Source organism: Phyllobates terribilis, unplaced genomic scaffold (assembly GCF_046119375.1).
Source record: "Phyllobates terribilis strain yellow unplaced genomic scaffold, ASM4611937v1 Scaffold_13__5_contigs__length_258822181, whole genome shotgun sequence".
NCBI classification, from domain to species: domain Eukaryota; kingdom Metazoa; phylum Chordata; class Amphibia; order Anura; family Dendrobatidae; genus Phyllobates; species Phyllobates terribilis.
In genome coordinates, this window is record NW_027362773.1 from 129,232,764 (window position 1) to 129,255,995 (window position 23,232).

General features: G+C 44.3%; 1 protein-coding gene across 5 annotated transcripts in view; it reads left to right on the forward strand.

The window, feature by feature from the left end:
- The window catches only part of LRRC56 (leucine rich repeat containing 56), a 75,626-nt gene that overhangs the window by 45,467 nt on the left and 6,927 nt on the right, over positions 1–23,232 (forward strand). For 2 of the 5 annotated variants that reach the window (XM_073658633.1, XM_073658634.1), the window contains exons 7-14: positions 1,851–1,947; positions 3,525–3,722; positions 11,335–11,506; positions 18,423–18,623; positions 18,760–18,824; positions 19,224–19,354; positions 20,258–20,442; positions 21,978–22,314. In XM_073658633.1, the coding sequence (XP_073514734.1) occupies positions 1,851–1,947; positions 3,525–3,722; positions 11,335–11,506; positions 18,423–18,623; positions 18,760–18,824; positions 19,224–19,354; positions 20,258–20,442; positions 21,978–22,314 (1,386 nt within the window). Of the gene's footprint in view, positions 1–1,850; positions 1,948–3,524; positions 3,723–11,334; positions 11,507–18,422; positions 18,624–18,759; positions 18,825–19,223; positions 19,356–20,255; positions 20,443–21,977; positions 22,315–23,232 lie in introns of all 5 variants that reach the window. The other 3 variants (XM_073658636.1, XM_073658637.1, XM_073658635.1) reach the window with 2 other exon arrangements.

Sequence of the window (23,232 nt, forward strand, 5' to 3'; positions counted from 1 at the left end):
CCTACCTGGAGGCTCTGCCATCACAGGTCGTACCTACCCTTTACCCAGAGACTGCCCCGGTCACTTGCCGTGACCACCTGCCCGTTCATCCAGAGACTGCCCCGGTCACTTGCCGTGACCTCCTGCCCGTTCATCCAGAGACTGCCCCGGTCACTTGCCGTGACCTCCTGCCCGTTCATCCAGAGACTGCCCCGGTCACTTGCCGTGACCTCCAGCCCGTTCACTCAGAGACTGTCCCGGTCACCTGCTGTGACTGCCTGCCCGTCTTCCCTGGTCGCCACCCGCTCCCTTACAAGGACCGCCCCCTTGTATAGTAGCTCAGAGGTTCCGCCTTCCAGACCCGTTACAGTAAACTCTAAGGTGCTCTGGGTGAATGAGGGTTTTAATAATGAGCTCTATGCTCTTCATTCATAGCAGGGGAGCACATTCATATCACACCACACTGCACACAAGCACGGTGGATTTAGAGTATTGTTATTTTATATATTCAATAAAGGTTATATTTTATTATGTTCCACCGCAGTCAGTGATATACTATTATATTTGGTGGTAAATTGTGAGTTGGTAGATCCTCTTTCAGTGATCAGAGTTCTGAAGTGGCAGCAATGAATCCCGATATAAATCCCATTGAGCACCTGTGGAGAGATCTTAAAATTGCTGTTGGGAGAAGACGTCTTCAAATATGAGAGACCAGGAGAAGTCTGTAAAAGAAGAGTGGTCCAAAATTTTAGTTGAGAGGTGTAAGAAGCTTATTAATGGTTATAGGAAGCGATTGATTGCTGTTATTTATTCCAAAGGGAGTGCAACCAAATATTAAGTTGAGGGTGCCAACAATTTTGTCCGGCCCATTTTTGGGGTTTTGTGTGAAATTAAGTCCAACTTGCCTTTTTTTCTCTGTTTTTTTTGTGTTGTTCCAATGCACACAAAAGAAATAAATATGTATATAACACACCGTATAATTGCAATCATTTTCTGTGAGAAATACTGTACAATTTTATGTCTTGGTATACGCAAAGTAATCACACAATCTAAGTTTTCTCACAGGTTCATTGCATCGTGCAGGGTATGTATGTTATTTAAAAATGTGAAATGTTTACTGAGCATAGCAGATGCATTTATACAAAAAAAAAGTTGATGTATACATAAGGTATGATGTATCTCTATTAAACGTAAGAGCTAGTAGGCCATAAGCGATTAATTCATTGCATCCTGAGATATTGTGAGATTACTTCTTAAAAGGTATAATATTTCACACCGTATTAAGGATGAGGTGAGCCACCCCTTGAGGAAGCAGAGGCGAAACGTGTGTTGGAATTGACAGCAGCAGGGTAGTGGTCTGGTAAATATCACCTTATCCTTAATATTGTCTCAAATATTTTACTGTATAACAAAATTAATTTCAAATTATTATGGTTGTGGGTGTCAATGTATAATTGTCATTGACAACTACACCAAATAGAATTTAGTGTTCTTACGGAAGCTCTGTGGTTTTGGCCATCTATGCAGGTTCTGTACATAGTTTCTTGCAAACGTTAAAGATTGTACCTCATCGTACGTAAATGAACCAGGCTCTTCTTTTTTACATCCCTGTATGGACTAACCTGTATTCAACACATTTAAAGTGTCGGTCTACATCACCCAGCGCACCCCCTACATGCAGAATAAACAAAAGATTGAATACTTCAAAATTAGTCTAGCATCAATGTGATCAAACAGGATATGGAACACTGAAAGAATATGTATGTTTTTTTTTTAATTCTGAATATTTGAGATATTATAAAGATACAGCTTGTAGTCACTGTGCTTCATTATTGGTGTTACTGGAGGTTTTATTGATGTTTGATTTCTAGAGATCTTGGTACATCGCTATCACATTTACAAGTGCTCTGGATGGCTCGTTGTAACCTTACTGATCTTGATGGCATATCCTCCCTGTCTTCTTTAAAGGTACAGTTTATTTTTTTTTTATCCTAGAGTAATTTTCATATAATTACATAAGAGTATTAAAGAGATGTCATTTACCAGGTTAACATTTTTTTACATATTAATGAATCTAATGTTGTTTTTCTCTTTTTTCCTGCACATTTCCATTCCTGAGATATTTCTCCAGCTTCCCTGTATATAGATCTAGTCATTTTAGCCAAATAGGTGTAGTCCTCAACTCTTCTCCATGGGAGTCTTCTTGAGGACCATGCCCAGTTGTCTAAAAAAAAATTGATTTACGTAAAGGGAAAAGGAGGCCATATTTCAGGACTTAGAGGCGCAGGAACAAGAAATAAAGAATGCCATATTCAGGAGAACAGCAGCATTTATACTGGGTAAAAAATGGCATATTTTCGACAAGTAACAGATTAACAGATTCATTTTAGGCTAGGGCGACATACCACGCAACAGCATTTTTTAGAAAAGTCACTCAACAAAAAACATCTGTGCAACTTATCTGTGAGTTGTTGTCACGCTATTTTTCGAGCTGTGATTTTACTGTGAAAAAAACTACAAATCGCAAAGAAGTCACACACTAGTCACAGTCGCATGTGATTTGCATAGAAATTTATAGAAAGTGGGTCGCCTACGACCATTAACAGAAAATCCAAAACATTAGCGACTCTGTTACAGTCGCAGGAGGTCGCAGGTCACGATGCGACACAATGGGAATTCATTGTGGAGTGACACTTTGCCTTGTCACCCTAGCCTAAATCACACTGCCTCCAGTTTAAGAATATTGTATATTAGGTATAAAATTGTAATAATAGAAATAGTCAGTTCAAATAAGATATCAGATAAGGTTAGTAGAAAGATGTTTACTTCCATTAATTCACTCAGTTTCTGGGATTATATGAATTAAAATAATATTAATAACACCTTTACTCACCTCCAGTTCCAGCACTGTTCCAGCAGTGTCAGCACTGTGTCTTCTGGAGATCGCATGACATTGTTATGTCCCTGATTGGCAGCAGAGATTGCGTGACATAACAATGTCACACTATCCCCGGGAGACCCAGTGCCAACTCTGCTGGAACAGGGGTAAACATAGGGATTGAAAAGGGGTTGTCCGAGTAATGGACAACCTCTTTAAGTATACAGAACCGAGAAGCCACCCAAAGAATGAGCATGTCACTTTCATTAATCACTCCATTATTTCCGAATCCTGAAACTGTTAAAAAAGTAACATAAGGGGGAACATGTGCACAGTAATGTAGTTTTTACATTGCTCTGCATTATGTTTATTTTATGAGGCACTTCTTTAGGTGTTTTCCAGGCGGAATCCGTCTGAAAGAAGACACTGTGTGCACATAGCCTTAATTTGACAAGTAATATATCAGAAGCAATTAATTCTCCAAACAAAATAAAAAATATAAAAAAGTGAATTCCTTTTCTGTTTCCAAGAAGCAATGTGTGATGAAGCTGCTGCAGCACTGAGTACCAGATAAGGGTGATATAAGTGGTGGGGTAGATAAAACATGATAATTGGTGGCTAATTGTGTGGTTCTTCATCTTCTGGAATACTCTCTTGTCCACTTCAGGAATTATACCTGGCCTACAATGCTCTCAGCGATCTCAGCCAAGTGAGCATGTTGGAAAATCTGGAGATCCTTGATCTTGAGGGGAACAACCTAGAAAACATTAATGAACTGCAGTACCTGGCATTATGCAGCCAGCTTACAACACTTACAGTGGAAGGCAACCCCATATGTGCCCGACCCAGTCCGGACGATACTGAGGTATGCTATGGAACAACTTACTATATTTATGATGAAAATTGACTGCATCGTTCATGAGTTCACCTTTATTAATGAAGGAACAAGTGCTCAGTGTACTCTTAATAGCCAGATACAGTATTTTTTTGTGCGATACTGTTCTCGCAGTGTGGTCTGGTCATCCCAGCAACATATGGGTTAAGAATGCAGCTTCAGAGTAGTAATGAAGGTCTATGCTGACCATGGCGTCTCTCATGTGTTGAGTTCCATCTGTCCCCAGACACAGCCTCTAACAAGGTTATCAACCCTTCTGTCTACATCTGACTCTGCCGCCTGATCTGATTTCACCTTGGGTGAGATCATCTCCTCTGGTGATCTCACGTCTAATATACCAAGAGCCCCATCAATTAGTTAACGGGAATGTGTCATCAAAAATGACCTATTGTTTAAATCAATTTTTTTGTGTCAAACTGATTCTTTTTATTTTATTTTTTTTTTGTACAATTTTTCATATAACCATATTAAAAAAATCTTAAAATCTCACAATTTTCACTCTCGCCACAGAACCTCATGATAGACTGATACTTAACCCCTTTACCCCCGAGGGTGGTTTGCACGTTAATGACCGGGCCAATTTTTACAATTCTGACCACTGTCACTTTATGAGGTAATTACTCTGGAACACTTCAACGGATCCCCCTGATTCTGAGATTGTTTTTTTGTGACATATTGTACTTCATGATAGTGGTAAAATTTCTTCGATATCACTTGCGTTTATTTGTGAAAAAAATGGAAATTTGGCGAAAATTTTGAAAATTTTGCAATTTTCAAAATTTGAATTTTTATGCCCTTAAATCAGAGAGATATGTCACACAAAAAAAGTTAATAAATAACATTTCCCACATGTTTACTTTACATCAGCACAATTTTGGAACCAAAATTTTTTTTTGCTTGGAAGCTATAAGGGTTAAAAATTGATCAGCGATTTCTCATTTTTCCACCAAAATTTACAAAACCATTTTTTTAATGACCACATCACATTTGAAGTAACTTTGAGGGGTCTTTATGACAGAAAATACCCAAAAGTGACACCATTCTAAAAACTGCACCCCTCAAGGTGCTCAAAACCACATTCAAGAACTTTATTAACCCTTCAGGTGCTTCACAGGAATTTTTGAAATGTGGAAGAAAAAAATGAACATTTAACTTTTTTCACAAAAATGTTACTTTAGACCCAAATTTTTTTATTTTCGCAGGGGTAACAGGAAAAAATGGACCCCAAAATTTGTTGTGCAATTTCCCCTGGGCACGCAGATACCCCATATGTGGGGAAAAAACACTGTTTGGGTGCACAGCAGGGCTCGGAAGGGAAGCAGCACCATTTGACTTTTTGATTGCAAAATTTGCTTGAATAATTAGCGGACGCCATGTTGTGTTTGGAGAGCCCCTGATATGCCTAAACAGTGGAAACCCCCCACAAGTGACCCCATTTTGGAAACTAGACCTCCCTGGGAACTTATCTAGATGGGTGGTGAGCATTTTAAACCCCCAGGTGCTTCACAAATTAATCCGTAAAATGAAAAAGTATTTTTTTTTTCACTTTTTCATTTTTATGAATCAATTTGTGACGCACCTGGGGGTTCCAAGTGCTCACTATGCATCTAGATAGGTGCCTTGGGGGGTATAGCTTCCAAATGGGGTCACTTGTGGGGGAGCTCCAATGTTTAGACACACAGGGGCTCTCCAAGCGCAACATGGTGTCCACTAACAAATTGAATGGAAAATCCGCTCAAATTGTTAGCGGACACCATGTTGCGTTTGGAGAGCCCCTGTGTGCCTAAACATTGGAGCTCCCCCACAAGTGACCCCATTTTGGAAACTAGACCCCCCCAAGGCACCTATTTAGATGCATAGTGAGCACTTGGAATCCCCAGGTGCTTCACAAATTGATTCGTAAAAATGAAAAAGTGGAAAACAAAATAATTTTTCATTTTTACGAATCAATTCGTGAAGCACCTGGGGGTTCCAAGTGCTCACTATGCATCTAGATAGGTGCCTTGGGGGGTTTAGTTTCCAAAATGGGGTCACTTGTGGGGGAGCTCCAATGTTTAGACACACAGGGGCTCTCCAAACTCGACATGGTTCCAATTTGCTAGCGGACACCATGTCGCATTTGGAGAGCCCCTGTGTGCCTAAACATTGGAGCTCCCCCACAAGTGACCCCATTTTGGAAACTAGACCCCCCAAGGCACCTATCTAGATGCACAGTGAGCACTTGGAATCCCCAGGCGCTTCACAAATTGATTCGTAAAAATGAAAAAGTGGAAAAAATAATAATTTTTCATTTTTACGAATCAATTTGTGAAGCACCTGGGTGTTCCAAGTGCTCACTATGCATCTAGATAGGTGCCTTGGGGGGTCTAGTTTCCAAAATCGGGTCACTTGTGGTGGAGCTCCAATATTTAGACACACAGGGGCTCTCCAAACGCAACATGGTGTCCGCTAACAAATTGAATGGAAAATCCGCTCAAATTGTTAGCGGACACCATGTTGCGTTTGGAGAGCCCCTGTGTGCCTAAACATTGGAGCTCCCCCACAAGTGACCCCATTTTGGAAACTAGACCCCTCAAGGATTTTATCAAGGGGTATAGTGAACATTTTAAACCCAGAGGTACGACACAGAATTTGATAACATTAAGTCATCATATTGAATAAGTTGTCATTAGTCTTGAGCGCAAGTACTTGCTACTTGAGTTTGCATCGGGTACTTGGGTATGCACCATGTACTGCGTGTGCTCGAGTGACATGCTCGAGTCCCTGCCCCGCATGTTTCACGGTTATTAGACACCCAAAAAAAAACATGCGGGGATCGCTCGTGCATGGCAGGCAATCCCCGCAAAGTCTTTTTGGCCGCGAAGCATATGGGGCGGAGACTCGAGCATGTCACTCAAATACCCACGATACTCAATGCATACCAGAGCACCCGATGCAAACTCAAGTAGCGAGCACTTGCGCTCAACACTAGTCACCATATCGCCATCTTTTTTTCTTAATTTTGAAAACAATCCCAACCCCATGACAACCCTAACCCAAACCCTAACCCCAACCCCAGCCCAACCCTAACCGCAGCCCAACCCTAACCCTAGCCCTAACCCGAGAGTTTATTTTTTACGCCGTTCCTCGTGCAGTATAAGTGATTAGATGACTTTATTCTTCGGGTCGGTGCGATTACAGCGATACCAGAATCATATGGGGTTTTTATGATTGACAGCTGTCACACACTAAAAGACGCATTTTTTTGTAAAATCTAGTTTTTGCATCGCCATATTTTGAGAGCTATAATTTTTCCAGATTTTGGCAGACAGTCATGTGATGGCTTGTTTTTTGCGGGATGAGTTGATGTTTTTATTGGTGCCATTTTCAGGCACGTGAAAGACAAAAAAGGGGGTGGGGTGGAAAAGCGCAGTGCTTGTGTGAACCTGTATTGAAGTAGAATATACGTGCAGATACAGTGGTCTGCTCACCTAAGTGGGTTGTGCAGACCGCACAACCCAGGTTAAACAGCTACTGGCGCTGATAGCGCTGCCACGATGCCTTCAGTGTCTCCTCTGGATTAGCAGATGGAGCTTCCAATCATGTGATTCCGGGTGGGGTCACATGGGTGATGACATCATCGCAGGTCCTACAGGTCCTGCAGCTGAAATTGTGTCCAGTACTCTGCAGCCTCCAGCCACAACTCCCAAGGGAAAAGTGAACAGTGTGCAAATTGAAGTGGTCAGTGGGGCGCTAGAAACTGGATAAGGCGCTGGAAAAGGATAAAACAAACCTCTTTATTGAAGTTCTAATGCCCACAACGTGTTTCTGCAGCGGTCTGCTGCCTTCACCTGATGAAGTGTTTCTGCTACAATTAGTTTTCATAGGGTTAATTATATTACCTCCTTCACCTTGTTCAAGCTTGTTTTCTCCTTCATGACCAGGCTAAATTTTACAATTCTGATCAGTGTCACTTTATGTTGTAATAACTCTGGAATGCTTCAATGGATTCCACTGATTCTGAGGTTTCGTGACATATTGTACTTCATGAAAGTTTTAAAATTTGTTTGATATGACTTGCATTTATTTATAATAAAATGGGAATTTGGCAAAAATTTTGAAAATTTTGCAATTCTCAAACTTTACATTTTTATGCCCTTAAATACTTTCTCACATGTCTACTTTACATAAGCGCTATTTGAAGCATAATTTTTTTTGTTAGGAAGTTATGAGGGTTAAAAGTTGACCAGCAATTTCAAATTTTTCCAACAAAATTTACAAAAGCATTTTTTTAGTGACTACTTCACATTTGAAGTGACTTTGAGGAGTCTGTATGACAGAAAATGCCCAAAAGTGACACCATTCTAAAAACTGCACCCTCAAGGTGCTCAAGACCACATTCAAGAACTTTATTAACCCTTCAGGTGCTTCACAAGAATTAATGGAATGTGAAAGTAAAAATAAACATTTAAATTTTTCTAACAAAAATGTTACTTTAGACCCATTTTTTTTACTTTCACAAGGGTACAGGAGAAAATGGACCCCAATATTTGTTGAGAAATTTCTTCTGAGCACACTGATGCTCCATATGTGGGGGAAAATCATTGTTTGGGCGCACGGCAGGGCTCAGAAGGGAAGGAGCGCCATTTGACTTTTTTAATATAAAATTTGCTGGAATAATTAGCGGATGCTATGTCACGTTTGAAGTGCTCCTGTTGTGCGTAATAGTGGAAAAACCCCACAAGTTTCACAATTCTGGAACCAAGACCCATCAGGGAACTTATCTAGATTTTTGGTGAGAACCTTGAATCCCCAGATGCTTCACAGAAGTTTATAATGTTGAGCCGTGAAAATAAAAAAAAATTACATTTTTCATACAAAAATGTTTTTTAGCCCCGCATTTTGCATTTTCATAAGGGTAACAGGAAAAATTACACCATACAATTTGATGGGCAATTTCTCCTGAGTAAGCAGATACCCAATATGTGGAGGAAAGCTACTGTTTGGGCGCACAGCAGAACTCAGAAGGAAAGGAGCACCATTTGAGTTTTTGAAAGCAAAATTTGCTGTAATAATTAGTGGATTTCTTGTCGTGTTTGTGTGACGCCTCATTCTCGAAAGAGCCCCTTTTGAGTTTACCCTGGGTGATTGGGGGACTCGGCGTCGGGTCCTGTGATGAAGAGATGGGTTGCAGCCGTGGCCCGGACCCGACCCGTGCTCAGGGCCGTCACATGAAAAGGAAGATGTTGTGGGCTCGTCCGGGTTGAGTGGCTTATTTAACGACTACGCCACCTGTGGTGCCTGGTGAAGGGTCACCAGCGCCGCTGCAGTCTGCCGAGGCCTGGTGTCATGGCGGCCAAAGTACTCACTGCTCCCCACAGGTGGAGCAAGGCCTCGGGGCAGGCAGGCAGGATGGAAGGGGGGGTAGTAGTGTGGGGAGTACGGGCATCGCGTCGCATGGCATGGCGCAGAATGAACAGTCCGGAGGCCATAGGGGTGAACTTCCAAGGCTTTACTCACTTAGAGATGACAGCGGGAAGGCGACTCCCTGCTCCCCGCGGAGTCCTGTGGCTACCAGGGACGGGGGTCCGACTACCTCCGAGGAAGTCCAGCATTCAGTCGGGACCCTATACCAGAGTGTTCCTGCACTACAGACCTCTCCCTTTCCCGTCTGTGCGTGTGTAGATAGGCCGGATCTCCCTCTGAGCTCCTCTCAGAACTAGGGCACGGGTGGCAATTCCTCTCCATCCGATGCCCGGTGGGATCCTCTGGGCCTACCGGGCTTTCCCAACCAGGACTTGGAGTGACGAGGTCGGGTGTTGGGGGCCGGTACCCCTCTTGCAGCCGGAATCCCTCTGAATAGATCAGCTAGGCGAGGACAGGTGGCGTACTCCGCTCCGTCTGCATCCTCCCCGGGACCCATTTGCTGTGGAGCCACACTCTAGAGCTCCCGGGCCTTCTTGCTCATGGTCCTCGACCGGGCTGAGATAGTCCTTATCTCCCGCCTGCCCATCATCCCAAGGCCTAGGGACTAGGGCCGTGTCTCCATACCCTGCAGGCCCACACAGGATCCACTTTCAGGGTAGGAGATCACGTTCTGACACCAGTCAGGGTACAGCCATAGTACAGCCGAGTACTGTCAGGCATCAGTCAAGAACAGTCAGAGAACAGTCAGAGAACACAGAGCCAAGATGGCCTTACATTAAATATTAGATTTGAAGCTTAAATAACTTGTAAGTCCTCCACCCTCACCCACTAACTGGTTCCTACCACTTTGTGTTCCCCAGTCTCCCTGTAACCAGGGGAGCAGCACCCAGTGCATACCAGCTCCCTCTGGTGGAGAAGTGTGGTGTTGGATGCAAAGGTTGGGTCACGACTATCACACTGTCCTTACTTCAGAGGAGGAACACTACACTCCATTAGAGAAGTGCTGCATCCCTGTGGCGGTCGAGCCCTCAGGGGCGCCACATTTGGACGATAAGTGTGTCATAAGTATGACATCATATATGTGCATGTGTATACCGAAATAATGTATAATGACCAATCGGTATAAAACACATAAAAACCAAAAGAAAGAAACCGAAGTAAAGGCCAAATATGAATAGTGTGAAAAAATATCTCAACTTTATTAATCAAACAATTTGTGTGCAGTAGTAATTGGGGTTATTGTATTACTCCTGCACACCAATTGTTTCATTAATAGAGTTGAGATATTTTTTCACACTATTCATATTTGCCCTTTACTTCGGTTTCTTTCTTTTAATACCAAACACAGCCTATGGTTAAGGGTTCGCTCACACTGGAGTATATTCACTCATGCGAGAGAATCGGGCCAAAAATGCTAATGACACTCGGATCAAACTCTGTCTGATTATCTGTGTGTGATCCGATTCTCTCACATGAGAAAATCGCAGCACAAGTGCGGAGAAGATGGAGAACTTAATTTTTCCATCTTCTCCATTGTCTCTGTGAGCGTATATATTGGGCTGTACTCGGATGACATTCGAGTGCAGTCTGATGTTTTACACGCACCCTCAGACTTGTATGAATGTGTGTGATCCGAATATTGGATCCGAATTGACATGAGAAAATAATCTGCACTTTTCCATAGTATAACATTGGGCAGAGTGCTAGCCGATAAAATTTCGGAGAGCGCTCAGCCGTGTTATACGCCAGTGTGAACGAGCCCTAAGAGTGGTGCTGTTTCTTTATTTTCTACTCCTGGTGAGCCCTTTCTTAGTGTATGCATTGTGATTGATCATTTGTAATTAGATTTTGGGTTAAGAATCATTTTCACTAAACTAACCTACGGTATAATCTTGCAAGTGACAATAAAATCTGATACTGGATGGTAGGTAGCCTGTAACATCATTATACAGACATCTCGTGTGTTCTTTTCTATAAACCACGATTCATTGTTTTACTATAGATGAAAGATGAAATACATTATCAAATAGACAATACATCAGCTGCAATAAAGTTGCCTTCTTTTGTTTGTTTTTTGGAGTACCACTATCTTTAAAACAAAAGTTTGATGAAAAAAATAACAAAAATGTGTTCCTGATACAACATAGTGGCTTAGAATATGGTTTTTTTTTCTTAGTCTTCAGATTACGATTACCGTGTGGTAGTGAGAAGAATGATCCCACAATTAAAATATCTTGATGATGCCCCCACTGATCAGATAAAACCAAACGCTCTCTGGACTTCAAACCAGGACTGGCTGATGGTGTTGGAGTCCATTAAAGAAAGTGCTATGAGCTTTGCTTCTGTAGGTAAGTGACTCGCCCCCTGGGCCGTGGGGCATGCGGAACCGGGCAATAGGGAGACGATGGGGGTAGTAGTGGCAACCCGGTCCCGCGGCTCAGGGTGGTCAGACCAATGGTAGTCTGCTGTTGTACTTTAGATAATGTCCGACTACGCCACCCGTGGATTGCAATTATTAGGAACCGCCGCTGCAAGGCAGTCCGCTGGGGCTTATGATGTATGCAGCTGGGATGGTGTGACTCCCCACGGGAAGAGTGCGGCCCCAGGGCAGTGTAGTGGATGGTGGGAGTGATGGTAGTGAGAGTCCCAGTGCTGATAGTGCTGGAGGCGCGAAGGAGCACACGGACAACAAGTTACAGTCCAGGGTCTTTACTCACAGTTCATTTGTTCCGGGTCACTTCTGTCAGCAGTGACCGCCCGAGCCGTGCTGCGTCCACCAGGTGTGGGGCTCGGTCAACTCCCAGGCAGTTCAGAAGTATGGCTCAGGACCCCCTTTTGTCCTTCCTCTGGCCTGCCTCACCAGTGACCCACTTTTGTCCAGCTGCCGCAGACCTGTGCGGTTAAACGTGGGCCCCGTCCCCCGCTGTCCTATATGGTGCCTTCCTAGCAGGTTTGATGAGGTGTCGCACCAATAAATGATCACGACGACCGGACTTAGGCTGAGGGTAGTTTCTCCTCCACCAACTTGGGATCCGGTACCCTTAATCTGCCTGACCCTTCACCCTGGATTCTCGTGGGTTCTTAGGGTCCCTTCCACCTTCTTGTTCCTGAGCCCTTCTGTTTCTCTGTCTCTTCTTCTCCTTTTCTGTTCCTTCCTGTTCCTTTCTGTTCCTTTCTCTTGGAGCTGGGATGAGCCAAAATCTCAGCTCCCCTTCACCTCCTCCTCGGCCTCTCACTAGGCCCTTCTGGAGTAGAGCTCCTACAGAGCCTCTACTCCCTGTCTTCTCCTCTCTGGACAGAACTTCTCTAAGATCTAAGATGGTGCCCACCTTTTATACCTCCCTCTGACCATGAGCCCAGGTGACCAGCAACCAATGGGCTCCTACCTACGCTCAGGAACCAACCCCTATTTGCCCCTACAGCACTGGGTGTTCCACCCCCCCTCCCCACTCCAGACAGGGACATAGTCGGTCGTGCCTGCACTTCAGTCTAGTGGGAGCACCGTTGAGCTGTCCCTCGGAAATGGGGTGTGTGTGCTGTATGCAGCTAACTGAGCCCTGGTCCATACTCCATCCTTACCTGGGAGTGGAATATCACACCTCTGGTTTGAGGTGCAATACCCCTGTAGCGGCCGAACCCTCGGGGCGCTACATTCCCCCCTGGTAAAGCACAGCACGTCCTCGGGCTGGAAAAGAGCAAAAACAGTTGATTACAGGACATGCAAAAACTTTTTCAATAACCTTTTACATTTAGAAACGGACGACACAGTTCAATTCCCTTTATGGGACACACTTTTCTTTTCTTGTCACACTATCATAAAACACGTACTTCTGGAACTCTTTTGACATATAAACACTATTAGAAAACATTCACATTACTATCTAGCAGCATATAAAAACTTTTCATATAAAACATTTGCAGGAAAACATTTTTACAACACATTCTTGGATCCTGGCGGCGGTGCAACTTGCGACCAGGTGTGCACTCTTCTTGTAAGTGCAGGAACTTTGGCAAACTTGTAAACACGAGGGACTTGCTGTCCCGAGGTAGACGTGGTAGTCTATTTATAAAACCAGTAGGGGGCGCTTTAGGAAGCGCAACTATATACAAGGGATTGGCCGCTCTCAGTCCTCGGCCAGTTTTGGGAAGGGGAATGGCTGCTCACAGTCCTCAGCCTGGTAGGGGATGAGGGGCACACAGGTAACAGTCTCTTAACAGTAATCAGTTCTCTGTACCCTGACGGGTAACTATGTACACAGGTACGTGGCTACTTACTAGTAGCGGTGTCCTCCATATGCTCCTCCTTCCTCCTCATATGGTTCTTCAGACCCGTCCGGGTCCTCTTGGCTCTCCTCATAGCCGCGGTGTTGTAGTTCCTCCTCAGTGAGCCGATGAACATGTAGGGCGTACGGTCCTTTTGCGCCTACGTGGCGGGTGAAGGTGACCATGTCACCAGGGTATACGTCAGTCCCAAGGGGTGGTGGCTTCGGGATCGGGGGCGCACGCGGTTGGGAGGCGCCTGGGGAGTTCAGGCCTTGCGACCGGGCCGGTGACGCTTCTCTCTTTACGGCGCCCAGGGTCAAGGGGCGTGGCGCCGGGCGGGGCGTGGCCACGGCGCTCGCCGCCTGAGGCCTAGCTGGGAGCAGTGACGGCGCGGCAACATGTGCGGTGAGTGGGGCTTCGGGTTCTGCGGCGGGAGGCTGGGGCAGGCTTGCGGCTGCTGGGCCTGGGGTGGTAACGTCCCCTGTACTTGCCTCGGTCCTCGTGGCTCCCTCCGCGACGCTGTCTTCGGCCTTCACTCCTCCTGCACCGTCCTCAGAGGCAGGCGCGCTGTCGGGTGCTGGCAGTGTCTCTTGCGGCTGGGTCACGGCCCGCTGGGCCACCTCCTCCTTCCACCCGGCGGTGACGTCCCGCTGCGCCCGGACCATTCTCCGGTCCAGCTCCTCCAGCGCAGTCCGCATGAACTCTGGGTCTACTTTGGGGAGTTGCACTAGCAGCTCCATGAAGCTGCATGGGTATTCGGCCTGCAGCAGGCCACGCGCCAGGGCGCTGGAGCTGGTTCCTGTCTCTATCTCTGGGTGCGGCCTGGTGAGACTGGTCCAGACCTCGCCCTGCCCCACCGTTTTCTTCTCTTCCAACCCCCATTGGGGGTGGTCCCGGGGCAACTTGGTGACAATCCCTTTCAGGGGCAGCCCCCCCACCTTGATGGACATCTCCACAGCCGGGCTCATGGCTGTTGGGGGCGGGCTCCTTCTTTGGCGCCGTTCTGGGACCTGGCCCACGATGGGAGGCGGCCTCCTGTGGTCTTTTGGCGCGCACATTATGGCGCTCATTCTTCTAGGGCGGGCGCCATTTTCAGCACAGTCAATTTTCAATAAAACAGTCTCTTTCTCTTCAGGCGCGCAGTACCCGTTTTTAGCAGGCACGTAATCCTGCCGACTACGCCAAAGCTGACTCGCCCCCTGGGCCGTGGGACACGCGGAACCGGGCAATAGGGAGACGATGGGGGTAGTAGTGGCAACCCGGTCCCGCGGCTCAGGGTGGTCAGACCAATGGTAGTCTGCTGTTGTACTTTAGATAATGTCCGACTACGCCACCCGTGGATTGCAGTTATTAGGAACCGCCGCTGCAAGGCAGTCCGCTGGGGCTGATGATGTATGCAGCTGGGATGGTGTGACTCCCCACGGGAAGAGTGCGGCCGCAGGGCAGTGTAGTGGATGGTGGGAGTGATGGTAGTGAGAGTCCCAGTGCTGATAGTGCTGGAGGCGCGAAGGAGCACACGGACAACAAGTTACAGTCCAGGGTCTTTACTCACAGTTCATTTGTTCCGGGTCACTTCTGTCAGCAGTGACCGCTCGAGCCGTGCTGCGTCCACCAGGTGTGGGGCTCGGTCAACTCCCAGGCAGTTCAGAAGTATGGCTCAGGACCCCCTTTTGTCCTTCCTCTGGCCTGCCTCACCAGTGACCCACTTTTGTCCAGCTGCCGCGGACCTGTGCGGTTAAACGTGGGCCCCGTCCCCCGCTGTCCTATATGGTGCCTTCCTAGCAGGTTTGATGAGGTGTCGCACCAATAAATGATCACGACGACCGGTCTTTGGCTGAGGGTAGTTTCTCCTCCACCAACTTGGGATCCGGTACCCTTAATCTGCCTGACCCTTCACCCTGGATTCTCGTGGGTTCTTAGGGTCCCTTCCACCTTCTTGTTCCTGAGCCCTTCTGTTTCTCTGTCTCTTCTTCTCCTTTTCTGTTCCTTTCTGTTCCTTTCTCTTGGAGCTGGGATGAGCCAAAATCTCAGCTCCCCTTCACCTCCTCCTCGGCCTCTCACTAGGCCCTTCTGGAGTAGAGCTCCTACAGAGCCTCTACTCCCTGTCTTCTCCTCTCTGGACAGAACTTCTCTAAGATCTAAGATGGTGCCCACCTTTTATACCTCCCTCTGACCATGAGCCCAGGTGACCAGCAACCAATGGGCTCCTACCTACGCTCAGGAACCAACCCCTATCTGCCCCTACAGCACTGGGTGTTCCACCCCCCTCCCCACTCCAGACAGGGACATAGTCGGTCGTGCCTGCACTTCTGTCTAGTGGGAGCACCGTTGAGCTGTCCCTCGGAAATGGGGTGTGTGTGCTGTATGCAGCTAACTGAGCCCTGGTCCATACTCCATCCTTACCTGGGAGTGGAATATCACACCCCTGGTTTGAGATGCAATACACCGGTAGCGGCCGAACCCTCGGGGCGCTACATAAGTGCTACCGAAAATAGCAGATGGATGATAATAGATTAGTCAGCATATTGATATATTAAGAAAACCAAAGACAGAAACACAATACACAAATACTATGCAATAAATAAATAAACCGCAGTAGTGCATGAAAATAATATAGGGTGCTTAGTTAACATAATTTTGATCAAAATAATGCAAAAGCCATTCCACCATGTCACGGTCACCCTATTTGGGACAGTCCTAACTTTAATATTTAAAACCTTACCATTTGTCAAGTGACATACATGTGGATAAGGGCTGAGAGACTGAACCCAGCTAGTGGACACCCAGACATGGGGAGCAAGATGAATAAACTTTCCAGCTCAAGGAAAGGGCAGGCCACACCCTTATATGCATTTGTGCACATTAGACTGAAAAAAACCTGAAGAAATGAACTGGAATGTAAATTGGTGTGCATGCAGCATGTAAGAGCATATTCACACATGGCCATTAAGCAGGAAAAAAAAACAAAGACAGAAACACAATACACAAATACCCTTCAATAAATAAATAAACCACAATAGTGCATGAAAATAATATAGGGTACTTAGTTAACTTAATTTTGATCAAAATAATGCAAAAGCCATCCCACCTCGTCACGGTGACCCTATTTGGGACAGTTCTAACTCTAATATTTAAAACCTTACCGTTTGTGGTTTATTTATTTATTTCATTTCTACCTGCTTGTTAGTTCTCCGGCCCACAGTAAAAAATTAATATAGTCCTGGATAACCCCCTTAATTGGTGGAACGATGTCAGGCTAGTAGCATATTCGTCCAGAGGACTGTATCCTATTGTAAGGATTAACAGATATTTGATTGTCTTTAATTAAATATACACTACCGTTCAAAAGTTTGGGGTCACCCAGACAATTTTGTGTTTTCCATGAAAACTCATACTTTTACTTATCAAATGAGTTGCAAAATGAATAGAAAATATAGTCCAGACATTCACAAGGTTAGAAATAATGATTTTTATCTGAAAGAATACATTTTTTCCTTCAAGCTTTGCTTTCATCACAGAATGCTCCCTTTGCAGCAATTCCAGCATTGCAGACCTTTGGCATTCTAGCTGTTAATTTGCTGAGGTAATCTTGAGAAATTTCCCCCCATGCTTCCTGAAGCCCCTCCCACAAGTTGGATTGGCTTGATGGGCACTTTTTGCGCGCCATACGGTCAAGCTGCTCCCACGACAGCTCAATGGAGTTGAGATCTGGTGACTGCGCTGGCCACTCCATTACAGATAGAATACCAGCTGCCTGCTTCTTCCCTAAATAGTTCATGCATAATTTGGAGGTGTGCTTTGGGTCATTGTTCTGTTGTAGGATGAAATTGGCTCCAATCAAGCGCTGTCCACAGGGTATGGCATGGCATTGCAAAATGGAGTGATAGCCTTCCTTATTCAAAATCCCATTTACCTTGTACAAATCTCCCACTTTACCAGCACCAAAGCAACCCCAGACCATCACATTACCTGCACCATGTTTGACAGATGGCGTCAGGCACTCTTCCAGCATCTTTTCAGTTGTTCTGCGTCTCACAAATGTTCTTCTGTGTGATCCAAACACCTCAAACTTTGATTCGTCTGTCCATAAAACTTTTTTCCAATCTTCCTCTGTCCAGTGTCTGTGTTCTTTTGCCCATATTAATCTTTTCCTTTTATTAGCCAATCTCAGATATGGCTTTTTCTTTGCCACTTTGCCCTGAAGGCCAGCATCCCGGAGTCGCCTCTTCACTGTAGACGTTGACACTGGCGTTTTGCGTGTACTATTTAATGAAGCTGCCAGTTGAGGAGCTGTGAGGTATCGATTTCTCAAACTAGAGACTCTAATGTACTTGTCTTGTTGCTCAGTTGTGCAGCGGGGTCTCCCACTTCTCTTTCTACTCTGGTTAGAGCCTGTTTGTGCTCTCCTCTGAAGGGACTAGTACACACCGTTGTAGGAAATCTTCAGTTTCTTGGAAATTTCTCGCATGGAATAGCCTTCATTTCTAAGAACAAGAATAGACTGTCGAGTTTCACATGAAAGTTCTCTTTTTCTGGCCATTTTGAGAGTTTCATAGAACAAACAAATGTAATGGTCCAGATTCTCAACTAGCTCAAAGGAAGGTCAATTTTATAGCTTCTCAAATCAGCCAAACCGTTTTCAGCTGGGCTAACATACTTGTGCAAGGGTTTTCTAGGGTTTTCTAAACATCCATTAGCCTTCTTACACAGTTAGCAAACACAATGTACCATTAAAACACTGGAGTGGTGGTTGTTGGAAATGGGCCTCTATACACCTATGTAGATATTGCAATAAAAACAAGACGCTTGCAGCTAGAATAGTCATTTACCACATTAACAATATATAGAGTGGATTTCTGATTCATTTAATGTTAGCTTCATTGAAAAAAAATGTGCTTTTCTTTCAAAAATAATGAAATTTCTAAATGACCCCAAACTTTTGAACGGTAGTGTATAAAGAATGAATGACCAAACTGATATTCGAAACATTTTTTTATCAAGAATCTGGGAGTTCCCAAAAAAAGAAAGCTATGAGACCCAGTACTGCCCAGCCAGTGCTAACCAGACGACCTCACTCAGCCCCAAGACCCTCAAGTGTTGGAAGAATTGTCCAGCCTCCCAAGACTACCCACCGAAGTGGAAGCCCACTTGTGCCACCAGAGGATTCTCAAGTCGAGGATGAAATCAGTGACCTCACTCATGGTAACTTTATGCTGCTTAAACATGAATTAATGTTGTCTTTCTTGTTATTGTGGAGCCTCTTAAACAGTATATGAGGGTGTAAGCAGCTTGTTCAGTAATTGTACCCATAATTGTATGGATTTATTTTTGATCGCAGGGGTTAGCAAAGTCATCTGTGGGAACCCCGTCAAAGCTCTCCGTGCACGAAAAGAAAAGATAGAGGTAAGTGTCCACAAATAAAATTTTATACTGAAACATTTATTAATTTATTTTACTTACTTATATAGTGCCATTAATTCCACAGCTCTTTACAGACATTATGGGCACTGTCCCCATTGGGGCTCACAATCTACATTCCCTATCAGTATGTCTTTGGAATGTGGGATGAAACCCACACAAACACGGGGAGAACATACAAACTCCTTGAAAATGTTTGTAATCCTCGCTGAATTTGGATAGACCACTGAGACACCAAAGGAGGATCAGCAGGCAGTGATAATCATTAAATCATATTCCAATTGGACAGCACTGATTTTATATAAAGTTCTTCTTTTTTTAAGGGTTTCCCTGGAATATAAAGTTTTACTCTTGCTAAATATCTTTTGTAACATTTATTCTCAGGCAACTTATAGCTCAGGTGTGCCACCAAAGGGATTCAAGCCTGAGGCCTCATATGATTCTGTTACCGTCTCTCAGAGGGATCGTGATGATGTGTTTGCAGAACTAAAAGCCTGGAGAGAAAGCCATCACGAGTAAGAGAAGACACAAGGATGATTGATAAGAATCTCAGACATAGGCCAAATTCAGACGTCTATGTATCATGGTCCAAGCAGTGGATCTCTTGACATGAACTTGACAGGCTCGTAGTCATATATGAGACTGTCAAGCTCGGGTCAGGAGACTTGTGGCCAGTCCGTGAATTGTGGTCCATACTTAGACCGCCACATACAGACGTGTGAATTCAGCCGTAAAAGGGAATCTGTCTGTAGGATCAACCCTCCTAAGCCGTCTATATGGGCATGTAGGTCATAGGAAGCTGAATAAAATGATACCTTGGTATCTGCGATCCGATGTTCGATTCCAGAGAAATCAATTTTTTTCTTTTATGTAATTGAACTATTAAGATCTATGGGCCGGACATAGATCTCCCTGAAAATCTGCCTCTAGAGCTTATTTTCAATGAAAGGAGGCGTTACCAGTGTGAGACATGTAGATCGAGAGAGCAGACTGTCAGTCATTACATGTCTCGGAGAAAGGCAAAAGTAAGAGAAAATTGTTCTTTTTTTTGGCTGCATTTACTGAAGATTTTACATTATACATTGTTGTCTTTAGGACACGGTAATAATAAAATACACACAAGCACTCCAAATGGGTAGTATGCTCCAGTATTTTACAAATGCACTGCATGAAATCAGCTTGGATCCAGATTGCACTTTAATACTGTTGTGACACTAATTTTTCTGTAGTTGAGAAGTAATAATTCTTTCAGAGAAGGGGCGTATTAGAAGATATATTGGTTTCATGTTTCGGGATGTTTTTAGGCCAATTACTACTTTTTGCAAGATAAATTTGAATACAAAAAATACACAAATTGAATTTATCCATGATGGCTTTCTAGAGAAGGACTCAAAATGGCTTTTAATTAATGTCACTAGGGTGCTGCAAAGGATTAACTATGAACAAGCCCCACAGGTCCTCACTATAACGCACAGTGATGAAGAAGACAGAGATAGCTTATGTTCCAGCAGTGAGGATGAAGATCTGGAGAACACCTGGGACTCAGCATGTCTTGTTAGAGTATCTCCTGAAACTTCAATTCACTCTCCTAGATCAACCTCAGGTAAGAGCTTCTTTAACTTAGTTTAGAAATAATGACCTGAGTTAGGATAAATACAACATATTACATACAACTTCTTTCGTAAGCCAAATATTTAAAGCCAGGGACTTGACCGAACCTTGCCCTATGAGATCAGGAAAGTTTCTGCCCAATAAAACGGCTTTAAGAACTGCTTCTCTAATCTAGCAAAATGGGATCCACTTTCATTGTTGGATCAAAATAAGATTAGTAATACCCTGTCCCTAACATACCTCTATTTTATAAACTACTGTGACAGGTTAGGGATTAGCTCACGGGATCGCAGTCTCTTTAGACTGGTGCTTCAGGCACTTGAGACACAGTTCAAACCAAGCAGGTTTGACGTAACTGATCACTTCCAGTTTTATTGGTTGCATATATAAATTTATCTGCAAAAGAATAGACAAATGATACAAAATAAAATCCTAGGTCGGTTAGCCGCTAACTATGCATGCAAATTCTGCCTCCACATAGCTGGGTCTAGTGCATATATATGGGGTATATACTCTTATCTCATTGCTGTCAGTGTAATATCCCCCATACGTGAGCTCCCTGTGTGCTTGCCTTGTACTTTTCCGATTGTCTTTCTGCCTGTTCTTCTCTCTGTGCTTTCGTACAATTGCCCAGTGTGCATTGTCACTGCCGAAAGAATGATGGTTGGAGCCATAGAAAGGGAATTGGATCCCGTAAAGGAACAGAGCGTTAGTGTTGTTATACCAATGGTGCTATGCTGGTCAAACACCATAACACTGGGGCTCTAGACATGGAGGGAGCGAAGGAGTTCTTCATATGAAGTTCAGAAGGAGGAGTATATGGAGGGTCGATGCTCAGAGTTTGGACACAAGAAAAATAGAAACCCCTATATTTTATTGGGAAGTAAGGGGAAACGACCAAGTGGTTGGGAAGCCATAGTGGTGCTATAAAATGTCATGACCTGAGTTAGGATTAGTCTTAAGAATGTGAATTATCCTCCAAGAATTGGTCTCTAGATGAAAGTTCCACCAGTAATTTGCTAGTGACCATGTATGATGCCAGGGGGACCTGCTGTGAGTGTACAGAGTAAGCAGGCCCAACCACAGTCACTGTATGGGATGGCGATGGAGACCAGGAGACCTGGTGTTATATAGCAAGCAATACTGGAATATAGCAACCATGAGATAAGCCAGGCAACTGCTCAGGAGATTGTCGGAGCCATTGCTGGGTCGGTGTGGGCTTTTGATGCGCCAGACCAGAGTATTGGTGAACAATACTGCCTGTGGAGTGTCCTGTTTAACTACATCTAACCTATTCAGTTGACTATAGATAAAGAGGGAAAGTATCAAGCTAAGAAGTTAATCGGGCGACCGGTTCAGGTTTGGTGGGTAATCCTTCCTCCTAGGTACCAAGTGAGGGTTCAAGGGTTGCACTGTATATTGTGTGTTACAGGTACATTCCTGCTGCATAATGAGGTCGCATTTATAGTGTTTAATGAAATAAGTGTATTATTTATAGTTTTTTAAATTATTATTTCTCTGTAATAGCCATCTCACTGAACATTGCAGAGATGACATCACTTGATTCCCCACGTCAGCCATCTCCCCCTATGACTCCATGCCCACCAGGTTCAAATGGTGTAAATTCCAGAGTCAACAAGGGTGCAGACATTCGAGCAAGACGTTTACACAGGGTCTTCACTCCAAGCAAGACCACAGCAATGGCAACAAATACATACATGGGGGATGAGGCCTTTTTGCCAACAGATTTTGATGACAATGTTATTAGGACTCAGTCAGCTAGCCATCCATCTAGTGCACAAGTCGGAGAACTGAATAGAAGGTCTTTTTCTGGGCCAGGACTACTAGAACACAGTATCTCCAGGTGAGTGTTCTGAGACATGTACGTATATGACTATTATGAGAGCTCATTTCTACGGTGTATTAAAGGATTATCAAAATAACGTCCAACTTATTATCTTTATATGGCACTTCAAAGTACAATATATTAACCTTTTTCAGAGTTCTGATTGTTACCCGAAAAAAAACAAAGAGATCCATAACCAATATTAAAAATTGCAATAATCTTTATTAAACATATTTAAAAACATGCAAAAACAAAACAGAGAGACCTCTAAGGAACACATTAAGCTACCTGAATTAATACCTAGTAAATTTTAAAGGCATTCCGGACTCAAAACTAAGTTATTAATACACTAAACATTTTTGTTGACACACAGTGGCTATACTACAGAATTAGCTATTGATGTAGTAGCATTTTTGTTAAGATATACCAGATAACTATGCAAATTTGTTTACGTGTTGTGACAAAGTCACTGGCAAAGTGCTGGAGGGGAGATATGTTTAAAACCATTACATTTCCTCCAGCATGTTATGTGCAAGAAGGGGTTAAGTCACCATTTGTAATGAGCATGTTTTTATGAGAACAACCATAGAGCGGGCGGGAGGTTGTTCTCCATATCTCCACCCCAGGGTGTGGTCTGGGGTTTAAATACTGGCCTGCTGAGGCATTCAGTGTTCAGTGTCTGGAGAAGCTAGCTCCAGAGAGGACCTTGTGTGTTCTGTGCTAATCTGAACCCTGTGTTTGCTGGACTCTGAGCTTGTGGATCCCCGCTACCACAAGGACTGTGTTTGGTTACACCACTTTGTTTTGTTTTCCTGTTTTTGCCCAAAGGGCCATGTTTGTTTTGCTTCCCTTGGTTTATGCTGCCTAATAAATTTGGGAAGAATTTAAAGAGACAGTGTTCCTGTATACCTCTATGTGCAACCAAGTGAGCCGATC